The 22728-nt window shown below is 41.2% G+C and overlaps 2 protein-coding genes across 2 annotated transcripts; both read right to left on the reverse strand.

Moving 5' to 3' along the window:
- Positions 1-11934: 11934 nt before the first annotated feature.
- Positions 11935-12828, reverse strand: TAS2R4 (taste 2 receptor member 4; the record flags this gene model as incomplete). Its single annotated transcript, XM_084785681.1, has 1 exon — positions 11935-12828. The coding sequence occupies one exon, from the start codon at positions 12826-12828 to the stop codon at positions 11935-11937; it is 894 nt and encodes a 297-aa protein (XP_084641807.1).
- A 2167-nt stretch (positions 12829-14995) lies between these two features.
- TAS2R3 (taste 2 receptor member 3) lies at positions 14996-15964 on the reverse strand (the record flags this gene model as incomplete). Its single annotated transcript, XM_084787809.1, has 1 exon — positions 14996-15964. Exon 1 carries the CDS (start codon positions 15944-15946, stop codon positions 14996-14998), a length of 951 nt encoding a protein of 316 aa, XP_084643935.1. The 5' UTR covers positions 15947-15964.
- Positions 15965-22728: the final 6764 nt, after the last annotated feature.

The raw sequence follows: 22728 nt of genomic DNA on the forward strand, positions 1-22728 counted from the left end.
TTTCCAACCAGGCCAAAGAGAAATTCAGCTATGGCTAGAGGCATCCATCCTATAAGGCATCCAAGGGCACAGCTATGAGGAAAGCCACCCACCGCCCACCCCCAGGAAATCCTGTGTCAGAGTTGGTGAGTATATCAAGCTCCTGACTGTGGCCAGATTGCCTGATGTCATACCATCTTTCAGGGTACATTTTCAGAGCACAAAAGTTTACATTTGTGTTGTGTGATAACAAAAAGTACATCTTCAATAAGATCCTCTAGGAAGTTTGCTCAATCAGAGCTGGTCAGTACCCAGAAAATAACAATTCACACCAATGCCAGATGTATTTACTTTTGGTTTTTCGAGACAGGGTTTCTCTGTGTAATCTTGGCTATCCCGGACTCGCTTTGTAGACTGGGCTGGCTATGAACATAGTCCTGGTTGTCCTGGACTCACTTTGTAGACCAAGCTGGCCTTAGACTCACAGTGATTCACCTGCCTCTGCCTCCCTGGGTGCTGGGATTAAAGGCATGTGCCACCATGCCTGGCTCCAATGCCAGATTTCAGAGAGATGCAGCAGTGCACAATTGACAGGATAGTCAGAGATTGGAAGCAATTCTGGGGTACATCACAATACAGACCTTGGAAATACCGGATTGCCTCCAGAGATTTCTCATGCCTCCTGGACTTTCCCAAATCAATGGCTCCTGACAGCATGTCAGAGGCTGGAAGCAGTTTTGGGATACATAGTGGTATAAGACCTTGCAAACACCAGATCACGTCCTAGACAGCCCACATGACTAGTGAGCCCTGTCAACAGGGTAGCTCTTGGCACAAACTAGCATTCAAAACTACATATTTAAAGGCTTGAGAGGTAGCTCTGTGTGGGGGTTATTATTGTGAAAGCATGACAATTTGTTTTGAATCCTTTGTGTTGTTTTGTAATCTCTCCTCAAGCAGATACTTAAAAGCTGTGCTCAGGAAAAGAGAAATTAGAAGACAGGATGATCTGGTCGCCTCTGCATTCACATCTGAATAAATGAACCCTGAGACAAAGCACAAAGGTTAGAAACAGCACCGAAGACCTTAACATTCCATCTCAAGGTCTAGGGCTAATGGCTAGATACAAGGAAATAATTTTTAAAACCCTCAAAAAGATACATCAAATTAAAACATACACATTCGATTGAATGTCATATACAGGTACATATGCCATTAAAAACGTTTTATTTTTATCCAGGCATGGTGAAACCTGTACCCTGCAGGGCGGAAGCAGGCCTGGGAAAGTTACATCCAAGTTAGCCTAAGTGACGTCAGACCTTGTCCTCCAAAGTTGTATTATTTTCTTTAAAAGAACATTAAACACTTATTGTGGAGCAATCTTTTCTCCTGCACCTCCAGCTGAACTGGAGATCTTCTGGTATGGATCTCGGTTCCATGTTCCACCTTCCTCAGCCCAGAGACAGGAGTTCCTGGGAGATGGAGAACCTTTGACCCTGCACTTGACCCTTTTCCACCCAGAAGCCAATAGTGTTCGGATCTTCCTGAGGGAGAAGCACTCACTTCCAGCCAAGGAACATCCGGGCCTGCTGGGAGACAAGGAACCATAGGACACAAACAAATGTTTGAATTATATGAGTTTCTTAGGCAAAAAGAGGGGGCCACCTATCCAACAACGTGCAACAAACTGGGAAACCCAGAGGAGAGGAGTAATGTCTAGATTCATATAACTCACTAAAATTCAACCATAAAAGTAGAAACAGCCCAACCAGACCAATGACAGGTAAGGAAATTGTTTCAGGAACAAAAAGCCTGTCAACAATGAAAATATCAAGTGGATGGCTTCACTGCTAAATTCTCTTAAACATTTACAGAGGATATAATATCAAGTATTCTTAATTTCCCAAAAAGTTGAAATGGTGGGAACTCTTCCAGTTTTGTTAGAAAGGATAGATAATTATCGTGCTCAGGACAATGAGGATTTATATAGACTTTTCACAATTTCTTTATATATGTACACACACACACACACACACACACACACACACACACACACACACATGGTTCATTTTAGAAGAGGACACAGAAAATATCAGAGTCAGAGTTGGTAGATGACTGAAGGAAAAATTTGTCTGGTGGACAGAACATGGCAACTGCAGATATGAACTCACAATGGATGAATCAGCAAGCCTAGGATTTGTGAAATCCCAAGCCAGAACAAACTCAGCATAGAGAGGATACTGGGCATGAAATACCATCCCTCGTTATGGATCTAATTGCAAGTGTTAGCTGCTGTGAGAGGCAGAGGCCATTTTCTCTAATACCGTAGAGCCTGGTAAGTTAACCATGCTTACTGGAAGGCCATATATCTAAGAATATTTGCACAGCATAAATTGTTCTTAATGGGTAGAGGGGCGAAAAGGACACAAAGCGGGATGAGTGGAGAAGAGGGGTGGATCTTGGAAGAGTTGGGGAGGGGTGAATTATAATCAAAATACTTTGTACAAAATTCTCAAAAACTAACATTTTAAAAAATCCTAACAGAAAACACTTTTCCAGGATTGTGACTTCCCTGCCACTAGATGGCATAGAGGCGACTCCATTTCAGTTAGGCAGCTGCTAACTTAAGCAAAATTGTTCTTTAAATAAATTGTATTCATCCAGATACTTAAAAAAAAAAACAGCTCAAAGAAGCAAGGGAGAATGGGGAAATAGAAGGATCCAGAGGGTCCTAGAAACCTACAAGTAGAACATTATGATGGACAGATCTGGGCCCAGGGGTCCTGCTCAAACTATGGCACCAGCCAAAGACAATATGTGCAGTAAACTTCGAACCTCTACCCAGATCTAGCCAAAGGACAGGACATTCTCCCCAGTTGAGTGGAGAGTGGGGTCTGACTTTCACACAAACTCTGGTGCCTCATATTTGACCACGTCCCCTGGATGGGGAGGCCCAGTGGCACTCAGGGGAAGGATAGCAGGCTACCAAGAAGAGACTTGATAACCTGAGCATATACAGGGGGAGGTAATCCACCTCAGTCATAGTCATAGGAGAGGGGAGTAAGGGGAAAATGGGAGGGAGGGAGGAATGGGAAGATACAAGGGATGGGATAACCATTGAGATGTTATATGAATAAATTAAAATATATTAAATATTATTTATTTAATATATATTAAATATATATTATTTAAATATATTTAAAATATATTAATATTTTAATATTAATATTAATAAAAATATTTTTAAAATATATTAAAAATAATATTAATATTTAAATATATTAAAAATATAAAAAAACAGCTCAAGATCATTGTTAGTAAGCACACATAATAGGGAAAATGCTACATGTATGCACATTCAGAGTACTTCCGGTTTTTACACCATCAGCCTAGGAAGAGAAATTCTTGCTCACCAGTCGGTATCATTGACCCATGAGAATTCAGGCATTTGGTAATAGGGAGAACTAACAAACTCCATGTTCGGGCTTCTAGGTACAGCCAAGGTCGTACTGTTTGTGGAGAACAGGCACCAGGGCTCGGGAGCAGTCACCTTGAGTAAGCACACTGGCTGAGTGGATCTGGCAGAGAACATTGGGAGCTGTCTGCTTCTGTGAGTGTGAAAATTTGAAGATGAGATTGGAGACAAAAAAGTTCAGAGGCAGAGTTTAACTTCCTTCTGGCTTGGTTTAGTTGGACATAACTCCCAAAGAATGGAGCACAGCAAAACTGTGCCTTAATAGTAGAAAAATCTGGAAGAGGTCATGTAAGTCAGATGATCACGGTTAGCATCAGCTCTGGCACAGGCTTCATCCAGCAGCTGATGGGAACAGATAGAGACCCACAGCCAAACAATAGGCAGAGATTGAGGAGTCTTGTAGAAGATTGGGGGAAAGGTTTGACAGAGCTGGAGGGGTCAAGGCTAGCACAAGAAGACCTACACAGTAAACTAAACACCTGGGCCCATGGGGGTTCACAGAGACTGAACCACCAACCCAAAAGCATGTGTGGGCTGGACATGTGGATGCCCTAACAATGAGAGTGAGGGCTGTCTCTGACTTTATTGCCTGCCTTTAGATCCGTTTCCTCTAGGTAGGCTGCCTTGTCAACCTCAGTGGGAGAGGATATGCTTAGTCCTGCTGTGACTTGAGATACTAGGGTGGGTTGGTACCCCTTGGCAGCCTCCCCTTCTCTGAGGAGGAGGAGGAGGAGGAGGAGGAGGAGGAAGAGGAGGAGGAGGAGGAGGAGGAGGAGGAGGAGGAGGAGGAGGAGAAGAAGAAGAAGAAGAAGAAGAAGAAGAAGAAGAAGAAGAAGAAGAAGAAGAGGAAGAAGAAGAAGAAGAAGAAGAAGAAGAAGAAGAAGAAGAAGAGGAAGAAGAGGAGAGGATGGGGCAGAGGAGCATGAGGATGGGACTGGAAGAAGAGTAGAGAAGGGGTGGGATCATGCTGTAAAGTGTTTAAATAAATAAGGAATATAATGCACTTTAAAAAAAGAAAAAGAAGCAGAAACCAACTTATTCATACACTCAGAAATCCCATAAGAAGCACTAAACTGGAAGACATAATATATTTGCAAATGACCTGTAGGGCTAAAAACATGAGAATATATATGTATATGTAGATATAGATATATGAATATGCATGTGTATACACATATATAAATATATGCATACATATTCATATATGTATTGTACATATACATACATATCTAAATAATCCTCTAATTTTTGCCCTACAGGTAATTGATACATTGTATCTCTTTGTATTAGGATACAATGTATCAGGTTTCCCTATGGCATTATATCATATATAATACTTTTACTCAGTCTTTGAGAATTTCATTTCTGTATACAGTACTTTATGATTATAACCATCCCCCAATCCTCTATGTTTCCTTGTGGCATTTAAAATTAAAAGAAAAAGGAAGATCCCTAAAACAACAGCAAGGAACCTCAAAAGATGCCGTTGAGTTTACTTTGTGTGGGCTATTCACTGCTGGGCATGCAGCCTTTAAGAGTAGTTTGTTTCCTCAGTAAGCCTCCATTGAAAGAATCTAAGTTTTCCATTGGAAAGGGTACTTTGGAGACTGCTTCTGGCTTAGGGATAGGGGTATGTGTTCACGTCTGCTTTTGACTCTAGGACCCTACTTGGTTCAGACCTGGGCAGGGCCTGTACCAGCTGCCTCAGTCCCTGTGAGTACATATATGCTTTGATCATGTTGATTTAGAGGGCCTTGTTTTCTTGGTGTCATCTCTAGCTCTTACACCTTTCAGCCTCTTCTTCCTTGGGGTTCTCTGAGTTCTGACAGGAGAGATTTGATGGAGATGAGTGTCCCTAGGTTCTTAGTCTGTTCCCGTCTGCTGCAGGCTTCTCTGATGATGGCTGAGCAAGGCACTGATCTATGAGTATTTTGGAATGTCATTAAGAGTACTTGTATTGCTATGTTGTTGTTTTGTTTTGTTTATAACACTAGTATTTGTTTTCCCTTGGGTCCTTGGGATATATGGCCTCTAGTTCTTGGTCACCCAAATAGCATCATGCATGAGTTTCATGTCACGGAGCAGGCTTTAAGCCAAATCAGATATTGGTTGGTTACTCCCACAAACTTTGTGTCACCATTGCACTAGCATATATTATTGCAGGCAGGAGGACTCCATTGTAGATCAAAGAGTTTGTGGCTAGGTTGGTGCTTACACTTCTCCTTGGTAGCATACAGAGTACCTTCCTGCACCCAAAACACTAGAACCTAGGGGTGCAAGCTCTATATAGCACCAAGTCTACGTCCCCATGATCAATGAGTTGTGTAGGTGTTGTCCTCAACAGTGGGACCTTACATTCAGTTTGTAGAGAGCAGCTTATAGTCTTGGCAACAGACTGGGTTTGGGGGGGGTTGCCATGGGACCTCTTGTCTCAATAACTCAATTAGAGGCAACCCAATCCCAGTACTGGAGGCTTTGTTTAGTGGCAAAAGATGGCCAGTTGTGTCTCTGTTACCCCTTAGAAAGTTCATTTGGCAGCTGACTTAGATTTACCTTCATTTATGTATATATTTTAATATATTTATATAATTCTACCATATTAGATTTCTAGACTACCCATCAAATGAACCTTCACTTTAGCTTTCCTTGTCCCCCTCCATTGTGTAAAGGTACCACGTTGTCTTTACCGGTTCTTCTGTTGAGGGACATCTAGGTTGTTACCAATGAACAAAGCAGCAACGTTGGCTGAGTGACTCTGTGGTAGGAGGAAGCAACCTCTGCATATATGCCCATGAGTGGTATGGCTGCATCTTGAGGTAGATCGGTTCCCATCTCCCTACTGATTACTACAGAACCTGACAAGTTTGTACTCCCACCAGCAATGGACGAGTCTCCCCTTACCCCATATCCTCACCAGCATGAGTTGGTACTTGTGTTACATAAGTTGTTGACAAGTTTAAGATGGAATCTCAAAGTCATTTTGATTTACATTTCCCTGATGTTGAACTTTTTTCTTTCTTTCTTTTTTGAGTTTTTTCTTTTGGGAATTCTTTGTTTAGGTCTGTACTCCATTTTTAATTGCGTTGTCTTTGTGATATCTAGGGTGTGGTTGGTTTTGTTTTTGGTTTTTTTTTTTTTTAGTTCTTTACATATTTTTATTATTAGCCTTCTATCAGATGTGGGATTAGTGAAAAATCTTTTCCCGTTCTGTAGGCTGCCTCTCTGTCCTTCGTCATGCAGAAAACTAAGTTCGATGAGGCCCTATTTATTAATTGTTGATCTTAGGGCCTGTGTTATCAGTGTTCTTTTCAGAAAGCCTTCTCCTGTGCCAATGAGTTCAAGGCTATTCCCCACTTTTCTTTTCTATAAAGTTTAGTGTATCTGGTTTTATGTTGAGATCTTTGATATAAAAATAATCACAATCATTGTATCAACAACAAAAGCAGAAAATAGACTTTTTTTCTATAAAAGTAGGTTTAAATGCTATAAAAAGTATCCAGAATATACCTCTGTTTATATATTTGATTTGTAAATAGTCAGTACACCTAGTCAGTCACTTACCCAGTGCTTCTCAGCTCTCCCTATTAACTCATAGACGACGTGTAGCCACTTTCCTTTCCAAGATCCCATGCATCCACACAGTCATAAGTCAGAGAACACTTAAGCAATTCTGAGGTAATGCTGACCTTACCCCTTTAGTGCCATACACTTGAGGAAGGGTGTACAGACCGTGCCCCTATTCTGTTGTCTATTTTCTCAATCAGCTCTGCTTCTTCTCCTTCTTTCGTACATTTATTAACACAGCTCACACCCCTGTTGATTTACATGTCAGGCAAATTTCCATGCAGTTTCTTCTCATACTTTTCTTCTTATAGAATAAAACTGTATGTGGGCTTCTCTCTTGGGAGGAGGGGTATGTGAGTACCAGAAGGTAAGGTAAGTGCTGAGAAACGCCATCTCTAGACTCAACTATTGTATTCATTAACTCACAACATTTGGGTTACTTGCACTAGGCACCACACATGGCAGGCCCTGTCAATCAATGGAAGAGGAAGGGGCTCATATACCTGAACTATTGACTACTCACAGATTCTGGAAGAGGGTAATCATGGTTTTTAGTTGTATATCCATGCTTCTCTCCCTAAGCTGTGCAATGCACAGCTTCAAACCCATCGACAGCCCTAGGTATAGTCGCTGGGAAACAAAACAAAATGAATAGAAATGAAAATCAGCTGGGCATGGTGGTGCACGCCTTTAATCCCAGTACTTGGGAGGCAGAGGTAGGTGAATCTCTGTGAGTTCGAGGCCAGCCTGGTCTACAAAGAAAGTCCAGACCAACCAAGGCTACACAGAGCAACCCGGTCTCAGAAAAAAAGAAAGAAAGAAAGAAAGAAAGAAAGAAAGAAAGAAAGAAAGAAAAGGAAATGAAAATGAGAGAGAGATTGTGGGGAAGAGGGGGTGGACAGGAGTGGTAGAAAGATGGGAGAGAGTTAGAGGTGAAAATGATGAATATGCTTTGTGTATATGCGTGAACTTATCCAAAAATAATTTTAATTAACAAACATTTAAAAGTGACTTTTAATTCATGATTTAAAATACAGTTTCTTCCCAAATAATCCTTTCTGTTAGAAAAAACTTCAAATTGATTCATTAATAAGGAAACCCAAACTTAAGTGACATAAAGTTTATATATAACCAGTGGATGTGAGAAGATGCAGAATATTATGTATGCATAGAGCACTGTGAGAGCGTGAGTTTTAATTTAACATAATGTAGAATCTCCTGGGAGATTAAACCATGAACCTGCCTTGGGGAAATTATCTTGACTGCACTAAGGTGTGAAGATCTGCCCACGGTGGGCCAGGAAAGGGATCCTAGACTATGTTAAGTAGAGAAATGGGTTGGATGAACAGCAGTATGCATGAATTCATTGCTCTGTTTTGTTTTTTGTTTTTGTTTTTGTTTTTATTTTTACTGTGGAGTAATGTGGCCCAGTTGCTTAAAGCTCTTGAAGCTTCCCCATAATGCCTTGACTTACCCACAATGATGGACTGTACCTTTAAATTCAATAATGATTAATGTGGCAAAATATGACCATCGATGCAATAATGGCATGGATGTTATGGGGGTAATTGACACTTTCTGATAAGATTTAAGGCCCACTCCACTGTAGGAAACACATGGCTAATACTGCAAACCTGGCAGAGAACCCATGTTGAGGCAGGAGCCCCAGAAAGGAGCCTACCACTATTATTTGGCTAAGTAGATATTGTATCAAACTGCCTTAAATATCTACCTTTCTACCTGTAGAACAGTGCAGCTTTCAGACCACATCAGAGAAGTTTCTTTGTGAAACTTAGTGGTTAACACTAATACTAATAACTGGCCAAAGTTCAGAGAGTACCCCGCTACAAATAGGACATCTATATCACAGCCCATTGTCAAGGCTCGGGGATCATTGCAGAAGAGTGAGTAGGAAGATTGTACAAGCCACAGATGATTGAAAACCATAGTCAGGGTCTTCTGGGCAATACAGGACGCCTGCACTCATTCAGAACAACTATTGTTGCCTACACAAGACCTACAAAAAACCAAGCCAATCAACTTTCTATCACAGAGCTGGAAGGGGACTGTAAATCCTGTCCCTAAGATGGTATGGATAGTTCTGGAGAAAGAGAAGGTGGCTTTCTTTAACGGTGTGGCACCTGGTAGTTCCACTATATTCCAGTGGATAGACTACGCCCAGAAATATATGGGCATCACAAACTGGATATGATGGGTTATTAAATTTTTTAATTTATTTATTTATTATGTATACAGTGCTCTGCCTGCATGTACACCTGCAGGCCAGAAGGGGGCACAAGATCTCATTATAGATGGTTGTGAGCCACCATGTGGTTGCTGGGAATTGAACTCAGGACCTTTGAATGAGCAAACAGTGCTCTTAACCACTGAGCTATCTCTCCAGGCCCGGATTATTAAATTTTTTTAAAGTAGGTTTTCAGTTAGGGAGATAAGTGGATCTAGGAGGAATTAAGGGAATTTGGGGTGAATATGATCAAAATATATTGTATGAAATTCTCAATGAATTTCACCTAATAAAAATATTCATCAAAGATAAAGTTGGTGCGTTCTGGAGTTCCCTATGTTCTCTGACAATTCATTTCTATAGTAACTTCAACCAAACATACTAAATCTGGTAGTGTTTTCCACTATAAATTGAATGAAATCATACACTTAAGGGTTTGTTTATTCCATTAAAAATAATCAGACCAAAAAAAAAAAAAAAGAAAGAAAGAAAGAAAAGAAATACTAGTCACTTTTCTTTCTGAGCGAAGAGAAGCTAGGTATTCACATAAGAATGCCTGACCTGTCTATTAAAGAGAAGGAACATTGGTTAGATAAGATATATGCTGCATGTGTTGCATATATTTGAAAGTATATGTTCATTATAAAAAGTCTATAAAATACAAAAATATTACTCAAAGCTTCCAACATGAGCTGGGGACATAGTTCAATTGTACAGAACTTACCCAGTATGGCCAAGGCTTTGAACTCAATGCCTAGCATTTAAAAAGTCAATAGCTAACATAAAAAAAAATGGTATATGCATGTTTATGTCTGTTTATATGTTTCCTTTTAGGCTTTTCTTCCAATGTGTCTATTTTTATAAAAATTTGTATAAAGCTTATACATGCTTTTGGTTTTACTTTACTTAACAAACAATATTATATGTGTTTTGATTATAACAGTATAAGTAATTGCATACTATTTCATCATAATGACATGAAGGTATGCTATTGCATGAAATATGCTAAAGCCTAAGATTTCATCAAGGTAACAGAATAAAATAGCTCCTTTTTAATAAAAGTAAACTGTGGAGATATTTGTGTCTCATGACCTATCCTGGAATTTAGTCACCAACAGTTCAGAGATGGTGACACTTCTGTCATGAACCATGCCACAAATTCAAGTGTTCTCCTCAAATGCTTGGTTACAATAAGTAAACATTCCAACCCATGGGCAAGGAAGGAAGGAAGGAAGGAAGGAAGGAGAGAAATGGGAAGGAAGGAAGGAAGGAAGGAAGGAAGGAAGAAGTGAAGTGGAAAGGAAGGAGGGAAGGAAGGAAGGAGGGAAGGAAGGAAGGAAGGAGGGAAGTGGGAAGGAAGGGGCTGACTAACCCAGGGCTCACCTGGAAGTTACACGCATTCCCTCTATTCACACTCTACGGCAATACAGCCCAAACTTACAATAGGAAATAAATTCTGGAGAGCTCACAGTTTGACCAATACTAAAAGGAGGAGAAAAGGACATTAAGGGATTTCACTTATCACTTTCAGAATTCCGTTTATCTGTTAATATTAAGACTACGACATGAAGAATACCTCCAGTTTTATGTCATTAATACTGGTTGGGTACTATTTACTAAAAAGCACAGTGAAGACTGTGGTGAGGAGAACAGGAAAAGGCAGGTGACTTGGACCTTGTGGAGTTTTTATTTTTAGATATATAAACATTGCATGTTATAAATATTACATGAGCAATATATTTCAACTATATAATCATAACTTTTCAACACCCATTCATCAGATTGCCCAAAGCAGCATTCTTCCGCACAGCTGTGTGATGTAGAAAACAGTGAAATACGCCCACCAAGTTCTGCACTCCCCACCAGCTCAATGCTTCTTGGCTTTCACTGAATGCACAGAACACGGCCCCCACACCCTGTGACACAGACATCTGATGCAGATATCACAGGGTGTAGGCGCCATGCGCTTACATGTTCACTCAGGTAGTATTGCTCTCACTATTTGAAAAGAACTTGCTTTTGCCCTATGGCTATCTCTTTAGATATTAAGATAAATTCTTTGAGTTTAAACCATTTTAGCGGGATGGTTTACTATCAGTCCCTACTCTTGATCTATCAACTCCAAGCCTTTCTAGGCCAAGCCTAGAAATGCTAGGCACACATCAGGACACTTCGTCTGCCATGCCCTACGATGCACACTTTTCTCTGAAGGCCCCCCCAACCCCTGTCTCTCCTTTCTGTGCTACCTTCTTACACTTTAAACTAATCTCCTCTCAGTGACAGCTTAGTTATTGGTAATATCTTGTTCAGGGCTCCTTGGTTAAAGTCTCTAATTTGTGCTAACTAACCATGCACATCGTAATGTAGCCTTTATTCAGGAACATTCCATTACACTTCGCCAGCTAGAGAAACAGTATGATGATTACCATTGTCTAGGAATGGAATGACCAGGCAAAGTACACATATACCTCGAACAAGTCTTCAGGAAATGTGCTTTACGTTAAATTGTTAGCCAAGAGATGCCATACTGACCAAAATATAAGCTCTCAGCATCAGGATCAGGATTGCCAGATACAGGATAACAAAAATCAAGCCTAAAGTCACTGGGAAATGTTGAATGCTTGCAAGCAAGTGTGAGGCGATGCCGTCAACCTTTACGAAGGCCACTCCATTACCTATAGAAGCAGAGCATCTTCTTTGCTTTAGCTTTCAGTGTATGGTGTGTGACAATGAGGAGGGCTGAATGCCCAGGAGGGTAAGCGGCGGTAACCATCATGCAGACGGCCTGGGCCCTCAGGTTTTTCCGTGCAGAGAAAGGAAAATAGAGCAGGGCAGCAATTGAGTATGGAATGTAAAGCACAAGGAAACAGATCATCAGCCGCATCGCGCCCACGTGAGCCTCCGTCTGCGGTGTCCAGAAGCTGCTCGTGTTTCTCTGCATCTTCCGTATGTGTCTTCTCAAGGAATGTATTAACAAGGAGGCGAAAGTCACGTTGAGCATAAACTGTAATAGTGAGCTCAAGGCTAGGGAGGCTGCTAAGGTCAAGATGCCCTCGTTGAGGTCAAATAACGTGCCATTCCTCCCAGTTAGACGTTCAGGAAAACGTGATATCTGCATGAGCACAAGATACAGGAGAGTGGTGAAGGCGGAAATCAAAAGACAGGCCAGCAGCAGGCTGGTGGTCTTCACAGAGATAGTCCTTTTCAACAGAAGAAACACCGGGTTTTGGAAATTAGTAATCTTCACACAATACAAGCTGTTCAGCAAAGTCACTAGCCAGAGACTGTTGGAATCCAGAAACTTCCAGCACAATAGAAAAAATGTGGAGAAATAGACTGACCTTTCAGCACTTGCAGAAATATAGACAGTGTTCAGTAGAAACAAGCCCAGAGTCAGGAATCGAGTGATGGCCAAGCTGAAGAGGATCCCATCCGAAGAAGAGATTCTGTGACTTTTGACCCAAGTCTTATAAATGACCACTATGATGAATAGATTTGCAATGATTCCTACAAAATTAAAAACTACCGAGGCAGCAAACGCAAATAAATACAGCTCCCAAAGCATCTTCACTCACGGACGCTTCAGTGGTTGCGGTGCCGATGAAATATGTCTCACTGAAATAAGTACGAAGGCACAGTACTCCGTCTGGAAGGAGGTCTCCTGTTTATTTCCCAGTGTGGCAACTGAGCCATTGCTAGTCTTAAGAGCAGCTGCTTTTACTGAGATGCAAATCTTTCAAGGATTAAATTACCACTTCTTCACGCCTCTTCTTATTTTCTTAGAAATGCCTAATTGCAGCCAAGCTTATTGAATGTAGAATCTGTTCCTCCAAGAGCAGGAAGGCTAGAGGGCGTCATGGCAGGCTCCAGAGAACTTCAAACCCGAAACATGGGGTTCCAGCCCAAAGCTATTTCAGTTCCTCAGCAACTTTGCTTTCTAGAAACCACAGACTATTGTGGCATTCCTCACGCCGCACTCTTGCCCCCTCTCTTCCCTCCAGACCTGGCTGAACCAGTTTGTGTCTCCCCCATATGTTGAGACCGTAGCCATTTTCCCCAACTGCATTTTGACCACGCCACTGCCAGTCCATCCTTTCACACACGGGCTGAGGTACTGAATCTAACACGGTAAGTCCCAGGAATGATCCCCTCCTTGAGACATACTTTTTGTGAGACATGTGTAGGGGACACAGCAGAGAATCGTGCCATAATCTGCTTTGGGATTCACCTAGAAAAAGTATCTACTCTTTCATGTTTCCTTTATAAATCTGGATCTATGCTTAGATCATTTGTAGTTATAATATATCCCCATTCGACATCAAAGCACTCTGATGTAAAGTCCAGAGTACTTATTTAGTTACATTAGATATCCGCACTGAGGATTTCACATGTCCTAGCTGATTATATTCACAAAGCTAAAAGGAATTTTCATGAACTGAACAATATTCTCACTGACTTGACAAAGGTATTTGATAACAATAAGCAAATCAATGTCTATTATTTTAAAATAATATTAATTAAACATCAAAGCACATATACATATACATATATTCTATAAGTGTGAAAAGCAGATATGCATCTTGGAAAAAGGAGGAGAAAAGGAGGAAGGACAGGAGGAATAAAACATTTGGGTCTTTCAGTCTAAAAAAAACAACAACAAAAATTAGTTGGCATTGATTTCAGTAAAATGTCAGCAAAACACAGGAAGAGATTGGAACCTAAAATCCAGGAGTCTTGACTTTCCTGCTATTGTTTATATCATCACAGAAGGGCTGTGGGAAGTGCTTTCTTAAAAGGATTGATGTTGATAGTTTAGTCTTACAATTAAGCTTGGTAGAGTAAGGGGTTAAGATGTCTTTAGATCAAGATAGATGTTTTAAGTTAGTAGAGATCAGATGTGATAAATGTTGATCTTCATCCAGAAATTTAGATTCAACAAGATAGGAAAGATGTTTATTTCATGTTTGCCAAATACAAATAGCCAAATCACTACGAATGTAGCATTTATATAATTCCTGATTGTCTCGTGGTTCTTCCTGCTGTATGTAGATTATTTTATTCATGTGTAATAATATAAATGTATATGTTGAAAAAGAAACATAATAAAAAAACAAGAAAAAATTCTAAGTCTTAAAAAGACTCATTTAAAAAAAAAAGGATTGATATTGCTGCATGACAGCTTTCATTTAATCTAGCACTTCACATAACACATGGCACGCATTGTCTCATGAACTTCTACTACCCTGTGGATGATGTTATCATCCACATTTTAGGATGAGAAAAAAGCACAAAAATAATTCATCCAAGAACAAAAATATAGCGTTGACAGAACCAGAATTCAAACTAAATCTATGGAAAAGCAAATGCTTTAGCTCTTTGTCTCAAGTCCACAAGAGTACTTTATTTATATCAACATAAACTTTAAGGTACAACTAATATGCAGATTGGTTATTGTTAAGCTAATGGTTAATAAAATACAACTCCATGTCTATATAGTGAGTGTTCTTACACTGGGATTTCCCGAAGACCATTGTATCTGCCCAGACAACCTGATGGAGAAAGGCACTAAGAAGCATGGTTTTCACCTCTAAGCCAAGCAGGATCAGGGCCAAAGCAGGCAGCATCTCTCCCATTGATGGTATAGACTAATAATACGTTGAGAGTCAGAAGGGTTCCATAGTGATAAACCAGGCTGAAGAATTACCTGGCTCCATCCAACGGCATCTGCTATTTTATGAAGCAGAGACTTCCTTAGCTTTGGGCTTCAGATGACCACACTCAAACGGGAGCATCGCCATAAATATCTGCTTCAGTTTGTTGTTGCACAGAATGAGTGTAAACGAGTCACCAACAAGGTATGACATTGTAATTACTACACCAACTATCCTGGCAACCTTAGTCGCTGGTAGGAAACGACTGAATGCCAAAATTAGAAAGGAAAGAAAGTAGAGTAGGAGGAGTAAGAGGTAGGAGAAGATGATTCTGATGGCTCTTTTATGAGCCTCAGTTCTCTGATCCCTGGAGCCAACACTGTATCCCTGCATCTGTTGTGTGTGCTTCCTCAGAGAGAGAAGGAGCAGAAAGGAGGCAGCCAGGGAGACAACTAAGGGAGGAAGATTCCACAGGTTTCCAAGAACATGTACCAGATCATATTCATTTTTCTTCAATCTGATGTACTCTGTCATATTTGGTGTGTCTCTGCTTCCACTGAAGACAGAATAGATCTTAAATTCATTCATCAGAGACACAGTACAGGCAAAGGATAAGAGCAGCGCACCCCGCATCATCCCAACAACCACTCTGGAAACTCTCCATTTGAGCCAGAGGAACGTGCGGTGGGAGAAACTGGCTATTTTCAGGCAGTAGAAAACACTGAGACAGGAGATAAGCCAAATACTGAAGTGGTTTGTAAATATCCAGCAAACATCGATAAGTTGCATCATTATCCCCGAGTCATGGGTGTGGTAAAAGAACACTATTATAAGGCTATCGATGAAGATGATCCACAGCAGAAGGACCCTGAAGAGGGCCAAGCTAGCGATGATGAAGTCAGACAAAGAAACTTTCTTGTTCTTGAACCAGTGGTTGCCATTGACCAACCCAATGAAACCATTCACCAGATTTCCAAGAATAAATTCAGTCAGAACCAGAACCAGAAACACCCCTTCAGCGAATCCTAACATATCGGAATTCAGGTCACCCTGATCCTGTTCTGTTCATGTTTCTAATTCCCGTTTCAATTTCCTTTCCCCCCCCCCCCCCCCTGAGATCTACCTGCTCCTCCTGACACTTCACTGTACCTGTCTCTTCTGCACCATTTAGTCTGTCTTACAGAACAGCTTTGTGAATCTGCTCTGGTTGTCCTCTTCACAGACTGTCACTTCTATGACCTTAGATTCAGCAGCTCTTTGTTAAAAGGCAAATAATGCCCAGTGTCACATGGCCAGCGAAGACATCTGGGTCACAAAGAATATGGAGGAGGGAGGCTCAGTTTCAGAGGGAGTGGCATTGTGGTTTGAATGCAAAACATCCCCCACTGGCACATGTATTCAAAAACAAGTCCCCAGCTGGTGGCGGTGTTCAGCAAGGTTACGGGAACCTTAGGAGGTGGAAGCTGGCAAGAGGAAGTACATTACGGTTGCTAGGGATGGGCTTTGAGATTTTACCTGGCCTCATTTTCTATTCTCTGCTTCCCACACAATACCATGGGCTGGCCTGCTGCTCCCTCTGTATCTGCATGCCCAAATAAATCTTTTCTCCCTTACAAAGCTTTAGTGGGTCCACAAAGCAAGTACAGGACAGGCAAGGCTATACAGAGAAACCCTGTCTCAAAAAACAGAAGAAAATAAAACAAATAAAAATACAACAACAACAACAACAAAGCTTCAGTCGAGGTATTTTATCACACTAACAAGAAAGAACTACAGAAAAGTGGTTTGGGGAAACACCCAGGAGAAAAAAAGTGACCTACCTGAAAGGTTACAGGTCTTGTTTCTATACAAGGACAGACAGAACCAAGGAAATGGCAGAATTCTACCACAATGGAAGGAGGTTTAAGTGCATAAAGTTCAGTGTCACTGGTCTTAAAAATCAGTTCACTTATTAAAAGTTCCGTAATCTCAACTCATAAAAGCACTGTTTTGAATTTTGCAAATAGATCTCAATAGTCAAAAATTATTTTTTCATAAAGTATAAAGATACTATTTTTATTCCTACTCCCAAATGAGTAGTAACATGTTTTCCTAGCATCATGTATTGAATAACCTATGCCACACGCCACTTTCATTGGCACACATACATTATCAATTTCTGGACTCTATTATATTACTTTGCTTTGTATCTACATCAACAGTACACTTTCTCATAGTAACACACACACAGATTCACACACACACACACACACACACACACACACACACACACACACGCAAAGCCTTAACTAGCAGAGCACATCCCCTAGCTCTTTCTCCAGGAGTCTATTATTCTTGGGCATTTGCTTGTCAAAACCTCTCCAAAATCAGCTTATCATGCCTCCCCAAAGGATTTCTAAAAATTGTTTTAACTTCCTTTCCATCTGTAACAATGATGGCAAATGCTTGCAATAAACACGATGGACCAGTGTTTTCAATGTGCTTAAATAAGGTTTTAGAAAGCTCTTCAGAGACCATTAATTGAAGACTTTTGTATTCTGCTATTCTTAGGTGGCATCTTTTCAAAATTAACTTTTTTTCATGTTGTTTAGAACTTGGCACTTGAGCGTTGCTTAATTTCCTGTACCTCTTATCTGCATTTATTTTTAAAGTAATCACAGCATTTGTGAATCACCCTCTCTTCTTAACTCTCGTACAACAGTACTTGCTAGTCTCAGTGCAAGTATGTTAAGAGTGTTCATCTTTTCATTTGAATGGAAATTTTAATGTTTAACACATACCTTTGGTATATAGCGCTCATTTATAAACCACATTAACATGTTTGTACACCAACCACTAAGGAACCCTGTTCTTGCCTGTTTTAGCTCCTGTTTTTAAAATGTTAAACAGCTGCTTTCTTCCTGCATATCCGGTGCTATAGGTTGCATTCTGCATCTGTTCCCCAAATCCATGTAATTCTCACCCTCCATGTAACACACCACACAGAAAAGCACTCAGGGATGAGCCTTTTAAGGGGGAAACTAAGGTTATATGAGATCCAAAAGGTAGGGCTCTGCTATGGCAAACACAAAATAAAGTCAACACAGGCCAACAGCAGCCACCTACAGGCCAGGAAAATTCTTCTCCAGAATGGGTCCTGCTGGCCTGAGCTCCTTCCAGCTTTGAAAACTAAAAGAAAATGTCTGCTCTTCAAACTACTGGTCTGTATTTTGTTCTGGCTACCTCAGCAGATTAATAGATCTACCAACACGAAACAAACTGTTCTGTGCTTAAGAAAGCCTCATAACTCGGTTTTCTACTGTGCCATTTGCAAGGGAAATATAAAGACAATACTTCTATTCTTAACCGAACCTGCTGCTCCCTTAGGAGGGCTGAGGTTCCTCACTAGGGACTGTAAGGAAAATTTAGTGCTTGACAGACCTCTGCCCTCTCCTCAAAAAAGCCCAACCAAACAAAAAACTAATTTAGTTGACTGTTGAGGTTTTGTGTGTTTTCCATGGTCCAACTCTGTCCCCAAATTTATAAATGACATAAATTGAAAAGAATGTGAGATCAGTGAAGTCTTTCTTACTTCAATGTGCAGTGAAAGAATATTCAAAAAAAAAGCAAAGATTTGACCTTTTATATGGACAGAAAGGTAGATGTGTATGAATTCATAAGGAAGATTTAACTGCACACAAACACAAGAGGTTTGCTTGTATCTCCCCAAAATTCTGAGGTGGTCTGCTGGTTTTACGTCATCATAGTCTCAGCTTCTTCCATCTTCCACCCTGAAGACTACTCCTCGCTCTGGATGGCTCCTGGAGATTCAGCCAACATGTTCCCATCACAGAAAAGAAAGAAAAGGTCAAGGATGAGAGTCTAGAGAAATATCGAGGACATGTTTCCGAACAGTTCATCTAAGAACTTGGCTAAGAGCACCACCAAATGACCCTCACGCACATAACCTTTTGGCAACCCATAACCACAAAGGACAGGAATGCAGTATTTGACTTGTGCGTATCGTCACTTCAAACAAATACAGCTCTGTGAATAAAGAAATAGTGGATAATGGGTAATTTACTAATCACATTTGTGCTTTATGTTCTAGATAGCTTTGAATTCTCACAGCCATATGGACCCAGAAAGGGAGCTGTCCTTGCAGGATTAATTCCTATGTTCTTTGCCTGGCTTAAAGGTAGACTTCCCACAGATTTTCACCCTCTCACATCTGCCCCCACATGCAGAAATAAAATATCACTGTCTACTACACATCTGACAGGAAGAAGCTCTAAATAACCTGGTTGCTTTTTCTCTCACAGCTACATACTATGTCAATACCAGACACCAGGCAGGAGCTGTACATTTTTCTTGACTTTTCCACATGTGAGTGTATGTGTGGTGTACCCATGCTAGGGCACACGTGCCCATGTGTACACATGGGGAGGCCAGAGGTCCACATTCCTTTTTTCCCTCTAGTCTTCTTCACCTTGTTTTTTGAAATAAGGTATCTCATGGAACCTTAGAGCTTACCAGTTGGCTAGCAAGGCCCCAGGATCCTCTGGTCTCCCAACACTGGAATTACATGCATGCACATGTGTACTTGTTTTTTTTTTTTTAATGGGTTCTGGCAATCTGAACAGCGAAGCACTTTACCCACTGAGCCATCTCCTCCAACTTTTCCTTGACTATTTCTAGGCTACAGCAAATACAGTATCTAACTGAAAACTAGAGCACAGTATGTACTGAATCCATCTGAATCCCAAATGCCGCCCAAGTCATTCCTCACCCGCACCCTATCAAACCTTCCAGGCGCACCCAAATGCCCCCCAAGTCATTCCTCACCGGCACCCTATCAAACCTTCCAGGCGCACCGCGGTGCTTCCTGGCTGCTTCGGAAGCTGTTCCTTTTCTCACCTATCACTCATTTTTGTTGCACTCTTTCTTTTTTGTTAATTTATTTATTCACTCTATATCCCAGTCACAGGCCCATCCCTCAGAAAAGGGGAGCCCCCCTACTCACCCACCCCAGATCATCAAGTCGCATCAGGACTGTTTGTCCTCTTCCTCTGTGGCCTTGCTTGACAGTCCCGCCAGGGGGAAGTGATTAAAAAGCAGGCAACAGAGTCCGTGTCAGAGACAGGCCCTGCTCCCTTTACTAGGGGACCCACATGAAGCCTGAGCTGCCCATTGGCTACTTCTATGTAGAAGACCTAGGTCCAGTCCATGCATGGTCCAGATTCCACAAGCCCCTCCGGACCCTGGCTAATTGGCTCTGTTGGTCCTCCTGTAGCTTTCTTGTCACCGCTAGGTCCTTCTATCCTTCCCCCCCACTTCTCCATAAGACTCCCTATGCTTGACCTGATGTTTGGCCTTGAGTCTCAGCATCTGTTTCAAACTGCTGCTGGGTGGAGCCTCTCAGAGGGCAACCCTGCTAGACTCCTGTCTGCACGCATAGCAGAGTATCGTTAATAGTGTCAGGGGTTGGCTGTCTTGCATGGGGTGGCTCTTGGGTTGGGCCGTTCTAAAGCACATCTTTAACCTACTCTTGTTCTCAAGCCTTCAGGGGCTCCATGTGGCTGAAGTTCTCCACAAGCTTCCACAAGTCCTATAAAGTCTAAGCCCAAACCCACTTTCTTGTCTCACCTTCCACTGTTCAAACGCTTTTAATTTTCTGGACGTCTGCCCATGCTGTACCCCTGGTATCAATGGCTTAGTTACTACTTTCTCCTCGGCTGTTACCACATCAAATCACCGTTAGCTGCCCCATCTTCTGCTTTCCCTCCGTGCTGGCCCTCATCATCCTAAATTATGAGTTCCTTCAACACAGGGTCCTGCTGAATGCATCCTTGTATCTAAGTATGCATTGCAGCACTGCATACAGCAGGTAGCCAGCTGCCTGAACTTTAAAATTCCCAATTGTAGGTAGTCATAAAAGATTAAAAACAACCAAACTGTACTACCGATGTGGACTACGTTTCTCATAGAACTTAACAAAACAGGCAAGTACAACAAACTAACCTACAGTTACTATACTCATAAATCCCACGAGACTTTCTAAAAGGCACAGCAGCTGAATAACATACCTTATTTTAAACAACAGTAGCTGAGATGTTCTGTACATTTTTCGCTTACAACCATAAGTCATAAATATTATATTTATTGTGCTCCTCACAGCAGACCTATGAGGTAGATACAACAATGCCTGTCTTATTCAAGAAAAACAAAACTGAGAACAGAAAAAACTAAGTAACTTTCATCCAGCTGGTAAATATATCTAAGCTGTATAACTGTAAAGCCTTACGCCTGACAATTATTACTAGAGACCATCCTCTTTTATATATCTATTTTAAAATAAGGCAGAGAAAGTTGACACAGATACTTGTACAGCAAAATAAGACTCCGAGGTCTAAAACATGGCAGCAAGCAAATGACTGGCCATTTCTTAAAAACCACAAAATGATTTCTTCAATAGTGCGGCTGCATGATACTGTCAGCCATAGACGTTACCCACTGCTGTACTATGTGGAGCTATGAGGTGACAAGAGGAAAACTGAGCTTTTAGAACAAACTTCAATTCTGTTAGTGCCACAGTGAGTGAGCTTCAGTTCCGATGTTTGGTAAGTCAACAGTGAAAGCAGCAGACACTGTGATGTTACGCTAACCTGTAAGGAGCTGCCTGACACAAACAAAGCAGGGCTGTCAGGAGACGCCAGGAGAGGAACTGTGACTTGTCAGCTAAGAGGTAGAGGCATCTCCTTCACTTGAGTCTCTAACTGAAACCTGCTGTTTATTTCTAGCATACCAGGAAGCACACTATCCGGCAAACTTCAGTTTAGCAGTGGGAGGCTGACACTACCTAAGGCCAGTGGAATACAAGTGTCAATGGAAGAAAACTAAATGTACAGTTCAAATATCTGAGTTAAAACTCCCACTGTGTGGTGTTGACGTTTTTTAAAGCCACTCTGTTTCTGAATTTCTTTTGTAAAATAACAGTCACTTTCTTCTTGGGAAACAGCTATATGAGACAATAAAATGTGTTTAGCACAGCACTTGGCTCATGCAATGGACTAAGAAGCCATTACTATGATTACTGTCACTGTCTCAGATGTCTTCCTATTCACTGCTGCTTTGCTATGATTTGTTTTGCTGTTACTCCCAGTAGTCTTCACAGCATGGAATGCAAATCCCCAAAGAAAGTGCGTAAAATGACCCTGCTCTCATTTCCATGTCAATGTTTCCATGCCAATGAAGACCCACCCCAACACCCAACCCAACATAGCACAATGCCACTGTGCTGGTCTGAGCTAAGTAGGGTCAGAGACAATCTGAGTAGAGGAGAAACTAATTCTAAGAATTAAATGATCCCTTTTGGGAACGAGGGAAAATTTCTTGATGATTTGCTTACTCCACTGTTAAACTTAGCCTATATAACCTGGTAGGCAACAATAACCTCCCTGAACAACCTCAGAAAAACATGTTTGGAGACTGGGGCTGTGAGTTTATCATCCAGTCTAAGAACTGTAGTAGAAGTAAACAGCTGGTTTCATACTGGCTCATCCTGAAAGAGCAGCCTTCAGAGCCATGTGCATGCTGTCAACGGGTGAATGAAGACAAAACACACATACAAGCAGAAGATGCTAAAGAGCATATGACTGGGATTCGTATACACTCCCTGTATATAAAACAGCACCAGCAGCAGGATGAGCAGGGTTAACTCTCTGTGGTTTAGAAAAGCCCCTCCCTTTATTTTAAAACACACATTCTATTATTAAAAGTATGTACGGGAAGTATTAAAGTAAGGGAACTACACACAATACGCTATAAACAATCAC

Source organism: Acomys minous (assembly GCF_964271855.1).
Source record: "Acomys minous genome assembly, chromosome: 6".
Lineage (NCBI taxonomy): Eukaryota > Metazoa > Chordata > Mammalia > Rodentia > Muridae > Acomys > Acomys minous.